Source organism: Procambarus clarkii, chromosome 37 (genome assembly GCF_040958095.1).
Source record: "Procambarus clarkii isolate CNS0578487 chromosome 37, FALCON_Pclarkii_2.0, whole genome shotgun sequence".
Taxonomy (NCBI): Eukaryota; Metazoa; Arthropoda; class Malacostraca; order Decapoda; family Cambaridae; genus Procambarus; species Procambarus clarkii.
In genome coordinates this window covers 39,492,561-39,500,917 of record NC_091186.1, presented here as the reverse complement: position 1 = coordinate 39,500,917, position 8,357 = coordinate 39,492,561, and the positions used below count along the sequence as shown (strand labels likewise).

The 8,357-nt window shown below is 38.3% G+C and overlaps 1 protein-coding gene across 2 annotated transcripts in view; it reads left to right on the top strand.

The window, feature by feature from the left end:
- The first annotated feature begins 1,247 nt into the window (after window positions 1–1,247).
- Window positions 1,248–8,357, top strand: part of LOC138371982 (uncharacterized) — an 8,601-nt gene continuing 1,491 nt past the window's right edge. Inside the window, exons 1-3 of one of the 2 annotated variants that reach the window (XM_069337009.1) lie at window positions 1,248–1,381; window positions 4,424–4,530; window positions 8,111–8,270. In XM_069337009.1, the coding sequence (XP_069193110.1) occupies window positions 4,486–4,530; window positions 8,111–8,270 (205 nt within the window). In that variant the 5' untranslated portion in view covers window positions 1,248–1,381; window positions 4,424–4,485. Of the gene's footprint in view, window positions 1,382–4,423; window positions 4,531–7,611; window positions 7,768–8,110; window positions 8,271–8,357 lie in introns of those variants that run through there. The other variant, XM_069337008.1, reaches the window with a different exon arrangement.

The window sequence follows — 8,357 nt, the reverse complement described above, 5'->3', positions numbered from 1 at the left end:
GCAAACGAACACACAGTTTGGAGCGTCAGTACAAGACCGCCGCCATTTTAAAACACGGCTTCGAATGTAAGTAATGTTTTTCTCGTACTAACACTGTGTTATACAATAGATTTGGTCTTGAATTCACAAATTTAGTTGTTACATCTGACAGAGTATGTTAGACGGTGTAATGCTGGTCCATGTTAACGTATTTGTGGGCTTGGTTGGTTTAAATGTGGAGGCGAGGCCTGGCAGTGCTGGTGTATGTGGAGGCGAGGCGAGGCCTGGCAGTGCTGGTGTATGTGGAGGCGAGGCCTGGCTGTGCTGGTGAGTATGTGGAGGCGAGGCCTGGCAGTGCTGGTGTATGTGGAGGCGAGGCCTGGCTGTGCTAGTGTGTATGTGGAGGCGAGGCCTGGCTGTGCTAGTGTGTATGTGGAGGCGAGGCCTGGCAGTGCTGGTGTATGTGGAGGCGAGGCCTGGCTGTGCTAGTGTGTATGTGGAGGCGAGGCCTGGCAGTGCTGGTGTATGTGGAGGCGAGGCCTGGCTGTGCTAGTGTGTATGTGGAGGCGAGGCCTGGCTGTGCTAGTGTGTATGTGGAGGCGAGGCCTGGCAGTGCTGGTGTATGTGGAGGCGAGGCCTGGCTGTGCTGGTGTATGTGGAGGCGAGGCCTGGCTGTGCTAGTGTGTATGTGGAGGCGAGGCCTGGCAGTGCTGGTGTATGTGGAGGCGAGGCCTGGCTGTGCTAGTGTGTATGTGGAGGCGAGGCCTGGCAGTGCTGGTGTATGTGGAGGCGAGGCCTGGCTGTGCTAGTGTGTATGTGGAGGCGAGGCCTGGCTGTGCTAGTGTGTATGTGGAGGCGAGGCATGTACAACACTCCCCAATAGGAAGAAAACCCACTGGGTTCTAGGCTAGGTTAGGCTTATCTGTAATAATTGAATTAAGCCTAGCAAAGCCTAGAACCTAGTTCAGTAATTTAAAAAATGTTGTAACTTGAAAAATGCCATTCAATACATTACACAATTTAAATATTTTCAGGCAATCAACACAACCCTCATGTTGGCTAACCCTCTCTCATGTTGGTCAATAATTTAATTATTTTTTTATGGAGTAATCTTTGCTGTTGAAATGTAGTCTTTTTGAGACTACATTTCAAATGTAGTGTGTGTGGAGGCGTGTATGTTAGGTATTACCTAATATACACGGTGTAATATATCTATCTGTGTGAAATAGATTAAATCCATTTATTTGATATTCAGCTAATAGTTCTGTATTTTCTACATTCATCCATGTTTTGGTAAGTGCAATAATATGTATTGTTTCATTGCAGATTAGAGATTCAAGATAGTTCTAGATTTCCGAAGTACTGAAACGCGCCATACAGGCTTGGTGGATCTAGGTGCAAGGTAAAATTATTTACATTTACTTTTGTATTTATGTTTTGTATTTATATGCATATATGCATTTATATGCATTATTCTATAGAATAATAGATCTCGTAATAATTTTGCAAAAATAGTGGCATTTACTATTTTTAAAAGATTATTAAAAAATTTACTGATATGGTGCATTCGGAAGGGCGAAGAGGGAGAACGGCCTGTTGACATAGCTCGGGTGCAGGGGGGGGGGGGTTGTGTAAAAGCCTGGTTTGTGCCTCGGAGAGGCTATGGGATCCAGTAAGTTCAGTAGAACTTCGGTTTCAACCCTTTTACCCTGTTGTAGCTCAGTCGATTAAGGCAGTGTCTGGGATGCTCCCGGACGCAGGTTCGAATCCTCGTCACGGCCCTTGTGGATTTGTTCATTTGATGCATCACGTTATTGTGATCTGTGTGTGTAATTCTTCACTTGCTACAGCAACAGGAATGTGTGTGTATGTATTTGTGTTGTTGAATATGACCGAAAGTGTAAGATTAATGATTCTAACACAAATCGTCTGAATATTTGTTTTTCTTCACTGTCGAGAGTAGTTAAAAAAATTTACTCGAGTTTATTTTCACACTTTATTTATGGTCCTTAAGTCCCTCTCCTTAATGCTGCTGCTGTTTCTCGCATCTTTGCATCGCTTGTATGTTTGGGGGTTTGGCCTCTTGCTATATATTGATTCCATTTGTGTGTGTTTGGGTCTCAGGCCCTCTCGCAATTTCTGTTGAACAAACCCCTTTTCCTAGTTCTGCATCTCTCCTTTGGTACAAATTTTGTTGTGCTTTTATCATATATTTCACAAAACTTGACATACATTTCATTTACTTCATGTCCTATCAGCAAGTGTTTGTCAAATTCTTTAAGGAAAGTTTATCATCCTGATTGCAGATCTCTAGCGATATTATGTCAACTTCTTGTGGATTCGCAATCATTATTTAATTTACCTTTAGGTGTTCTTTCACCAGCACAGCAACACTGTACCTCTCCCAACCAGTTTAAGATAAAAACTAAGTACTAACTAATTAACTCAATGTAACCTACCTTACCCCCAAAATGACAACCCATGTCTTCTATTTTAAACAATGCTGTTTTGTTGACCAAATTGTATTTTTGTTTTTTTCTGCAATGTTTCCCCCCCCCCCACCACTCTACCACCACATTGAGTTTAGTAGCTCTGTGCACGTCAGGTGCTGTTTAATATACAGACCTACTCCTCCATTTGACCTAGTTTCTCTATCACATCTATATCACTTTGTGCTTTAGCCCTGGTGGAGCTTGGTCCACCAGGCTGTTGTTTGGAGTGGCCCGCAGATCCACATACAGTCTGCATATGATATACAGTCTGTTGATCAATTAAACTACAGTAGTTAGTTTTTATCATCCGAATGCACCATGTGTTCATTCTTCCCAGATGAAGGAACTAGGTAATATTCATCATCTGAATGCACCATCTGATGCTTTAACACACTCATGATACACGAGAGGTTTAAAAAACTTTTAAAACTTTTAAAACTTTTTGACCTATGTATTTAAAAGCAATTCTAAAGTTAAAAAGTGTAGCATAGGCCCCTCGCAGAATGTTCTTAATATGATCCTCAGGTTATAGTTTTCTATCTAAAACCACCCCTAGATCTCTTTCTTGATCAGAATTCTTTATAGATCTCAGTGGCTCGATCATAGAAACTGCTCTAAATCCTTGTTGGCCTGGATTGTGGAGGTCATTGGTCTCTATAAAACTAGTAATCTGACTCCTGATCACTCTCAAATAATTTTATTATGTGGGATGTTAGTGCAACTGGTCTATAATTCTTTGCCAATGCTTGTGTTGTGTTGTGTTGTTTTGGTAGTGATGTGCAATGTGTTGTTTTGGTAGTGATTCGTCCAGTTCTGGTAGTAGTGCGGTTGTTGTGTAGTGTAGTACTTGTGTGCTTGTTAATGACTTGTATTCCAGTCTTGTGGGTATCTCCTTTCCCCTACGGGCCAACTGCTTTGTTCTTACCTAGCATTTTGCTTTGTTTGGGTATGAATGTTTGTGTGCCGTATATTTTGCAAAATTTGCCATATATCTCATTATTTACTCCTCTGCCTAGCAACAAGTCTGTCTAATTATACTCATTAACTGTTTTTCAAAGTTCCCCATAGTGTCCTTTATTGAAATCGAGTTCATGAACCGTTTCAATGTTCTTATTTTCTTCTAGATTATATCTTAAAGTATATTTAAATGTTATTGTTATTATTGTTATTAAATGTTATTGTGACATTGCATTGCAATTGAGCTATGTTGTTTACCATACCGTTCATTTCGTGAGTATAAGTATAGATGCCACACTTGTGACAGGTAAAACCATGCCTTTTTTGAAAAACAGCACCGTCTGTTGCACGTAAGAGCAACCCACACTATATTATGTTGCGATATTATTTCAATATTTCCGATTGTATTGATAATTTGAATTTTCATAGATTTCAATTTATTTTCATTTCGATTACATAATTTTGTGTGACATTGCATTGAAATTGAGCTGTGTTGTTTACCATACTGTTCATTTCATGAGTATAGTTTATTTTTTTATTTTTTTCATTTCATTTTTTTAGCTGTTCTTATTTTTCAGTGATGGGAATATCAGATCATTTGATGTTCCCAATTTTCTGATGGAAGCATCAGACCATTATAGAATGCATCGGATGAGGTAGTTTGGAATGGTGGGGAGGACGAGAGGGGGGTATGGTGGGGAAGACGAGGGGACAGAGGAGAGGGTAATGGTGGGGAGGACGAGGGGACTGGGGAGTTGGGGATGGTGGGGACAGGGGAATGCTGGGGAGGACAAAGGGACAGGTGAATGGGAGATGGTGGGGGAGGAAGAAGGACAGGGGAGGGGAAAATGGTAAGGAGGACGATGGGACAGGGAAGTGGGAATAGTGGGGATGATGTGGGGACAGGGAAGTGGGAAGGACGAGAGGACTGTGGAATGGGGAATAGCAAAGTGAATTATAATTATATATATTAATTAATTCTTATAAATTTCCAAAAGCCTGTATCAACACCCACACTAATGCAACTGAAAGAGATGTTGAGACAAGTATTGCTGATATGTTGAAGAACGCCCCAAACAAACTCGGTGGAAACAGATACAAGGTAAAGTTTGCCAATTTGCTGTAGTCTAATTCAATTTCTTTTTAGTAATCTTCGAGAACATTTATGCTATGAATAAGATAAAATAATGTAACTGATTTTGATTTATTTACTATTTATTATTTATTTACCGTTATTAGTATAATAGATCTCGTAATAATTTTGCAAAAATAATGGCATTTACTATTTTAAAAAGCTCGGGTGCAGGGGGGGGGGTTATGTAAAAGCCTGGTTTGTGCCTCGGAGAGGCTATGGGATCCAGTAAGATCGTCCTTCCTTTCCTCCCTAGAATCTGGATGTAGCAGGTGCTCAATTGTCAAAAGTGAAAAATTGGTTTTGTCTTCCGAATGCACCATTTGTGTAAATTTGCTAATAATCTTTTAAAAATAGTAAATGCCATTATTTTTGCAAAATTATTACGAGATCTATTATACTAATAACGGTTTGATAAAATACAGTAGACTGCCTACTGGATAATAGTTCCAGTCCACCTGTAGACAGGGATCTCACATCAGCTTGTATATTATACAAGGATAAGATTTGATAAATTCAGTTATTTGACTGAACACTGGCTCTGTTTAAATCAGAGATTTAAACATACATAGTCTAACCTAGCTCCATAACTAACAGCCATTAGCCATTAGCCATTCATGCACAGCCATCAGCTGGGCCATAGACCGGCAATTTTGCTTTTTTCCCAAGCCGGTCTGTTTTTTTTCGATGCCTCAGTGGCCCATGCACAGGTCCGTTCAAGGGGATTAAATAGCCGTTCTATGGCCCCAGGGTTTGTATTTTATCAAACTCTTATTAGAATAATAGATCTCGTAATAATTTTGCAAAAATAGTAGCATTTACTATTTTAAAAAGCTCGGGTGCAGGGGGGGGGGGTTATGTAAAAGCCTGGTTTGTGCCTCGGAGAGGCTATGGGATCCAGTAAGATCGTCCTTCCTTTCCTCCCTAGAATCTGGATGTAGCAGGTGCTCAATTGTCAAAAGTGAAAAATTGGTTTTGTCTTCCGAATGCACCATTTCTGTAAATTTGCTAATAATCTTTTAAAAATAGTAAATGCCATTATTTTTGCAAAATTATTACGAGATCTATTATACTAATAACGGTTTGATAAAATACAGTAGACTGCCTACTGGATAATAGTTCCAGTCCACCTGTAGACAGGGATCTCACATCAGCTTGTATATTATACAAGGATAAGATTTGATTTACTTTTGTATTTATATGCATATATGCATTTATATGCATTATTCTCTAGAATAATAGATCTCGTAATAATTTTGCAAAAATAGTGGCATTTACTATTTTAAAAAGCTCGGGTGCAGGGGGGGGGGGGGTTTGTGTAAAAGCCTGGTTTGTGCCTCGGAGAGGCTATGGGATCCAGTAAGATCGTCCTTCCTTTCCTCCCTAGAATCTGGATGTAGCAGGTGCTCAATTGTCAAAAGTGAAAAATTGGTTTTGTCTTCCGAATGCACCATTTCTGTAAATTTGCTAATAATCTTTTAAAAATAGTAAATGCCATTATTTTTGCAAAATTATTACGAGATCTATTATACTAATAACGGTTTGATAAAATACAGTAGACTGCCTACTGGATAATAGTTCCAGTCCACCTGTAGACAGGGATCTCACATCAGCTTGTATATTATACAAGGATAAGATTTGATTTACTTTTGTATTTATATGCATATATGCATTTATATGCATTATTCTCTAGAATAATAGATCTCGTAATAATTTTGCAAAAATAGTGGCATTTACTATTTTAAAAAGCTCGGGTGCAGGGGGGGGGGGGTTTGTGTAAAAGCCTGGTTTGTGCCTCGGAGAGGCTATGGGATCCAGTAAGATCGTCCTTCCTTTCCTCCCTAGAATCTGGATGTAGCAGGTGCTCAATTGTCAAAAGTGAAAAATTGGTTTTGTCTTCCGAATGCACCATTTCTGTAAATTTGCTAATAATCTTTTAAAAATAGTAAATGCCATTATTTTTGCAAAATTATTACGAGATCTATTATACTAATAACGGTTTGATAAAATACAGTAGACTGCCTACTGGATAATAGTTCCAGTCCACCTGTAGACAGGGATCTCACATCAGCTTGTATATTATACAAGGATAAGATTTGATTTACTTTTGTATTTATATGCATATATGCATTTATATGCATTATTCTCTAGAATAATAGATCTCGTAATAATTTTGCAAAAATAGTGGCATTTACTATTTTAAAAAGCTCGGGTGCAGGGGGGGGGGGGTTTGTGTAAAAGCCTGGTTTGTGCCTCGGAGAGGCTATGGGATCCAGTAAGATCGTCCTTCCTTTCCTCCCTAGAATCTGGATGTAGCAGGTGCTCAATTGTCAAAAGTGAAAAATTGGTTTTGTCTTCCGAATGCACCATTTCTGTAAATTTGCTAATAATCTTTTAAAAATAGTAAATGCCATTATTTTTGCAAAATTATTACGAGATCTATTATACTAATAACGGTTTGATAAAATACAGTAGACTGCCTACTGGATAATAGTTCCAGTCCACCTGTAGACAGGGATCTCACATCAGCTTGTATATTATACAAGGATAAGATTTGATTTACTTTTGTATTTATATGCATATATGCATTTATATGCATTATTCTCTAGAATAATAGATCTCGTAATAATTTTGCAAAAATAGTGGCATTTACTATTTTAAAAAGCTCGGGTGCAGGGGGGGGGGGTTTGTGTAAAAGCCTGGTTTGTGCCTCGGAGAGGCTATGGGATCCAGTAAGATCGTCCTTCCTTTCCTCCCTAGAATCTGGATGTAGCAGGTGCTCAATTGTCAAAAGTGAAAAATTGGTTTTGTCTTCCGAATGCACCATTTCTGTAAATTTGCTAATAATCTTTTAAAAATAGTAAATGCCATTATTTTTGCAAAATTATTACGAGATCTATTATACTAATAACGGTTTGATAAAATACAGTAGACTGCCTACTGGTTTTACCTGTAATAAGGTTTGATACAGATGATTATGATTATGGTTTTGGCATAATGGAATACATGATGAAGGAATTATCAAAATTGACATTTTTATCAGGGGATATCCTGAATATTGTCAAAATGACGGAAACCCATATGTCAAAAACACATGGAGATATACCAATCCTGGAAGACATTCTTCCATCCCCACTTGAAACTGTTGAGCAGGTGGAAAGTCTGTCACATGAGCTAAAAGTTAACAGTGAATATAAAAAGAGTATGGTAAGTGTTGCTTAATTCTTTTAGCCTGAGTATGGTAAGTGTTGCTGAATTTTTTTAGCCTTGTACATATGTCTTTTGATTAGTTTTTTTGCAGATGAAGGAAGGTGGGGTGGCACATAATTGATTGTTCAGTGTTATGTTTAAGGTACAAATAAAACAAAAGCAAAAGTTACTCAAATTCGTTGATTTTTGTAATAGTTAAGAAGGAAAATATTTTAATGCTATTTATTTAATACAGTTGGAAATTAGAAAATCTAATGTTGAGATTGAAAGATATATATTATATTATATATATTATTATGATATATATTATTACCTTACAGCTTATGCATTATTTTAACAGGTCCAGACGCTGTCTCAAATGGGCGGTGCAAGCTGTGGAGACACAGTGAGACGAATGATGAGGAGGATAGGGACCTATGGGGTCTGGTCTCAGTATTCACTCGTTGGGCGCAAGAGGAAACGTGTCTTCAAAACCTTGGATATTTGTAATGTAATAATAAGTACGTAAATTTGACATTTTTTTGGATTATATATATGTCTGCATGTATTATGTATTATACTTGCATGCTTGTTAATGACTTGTATTC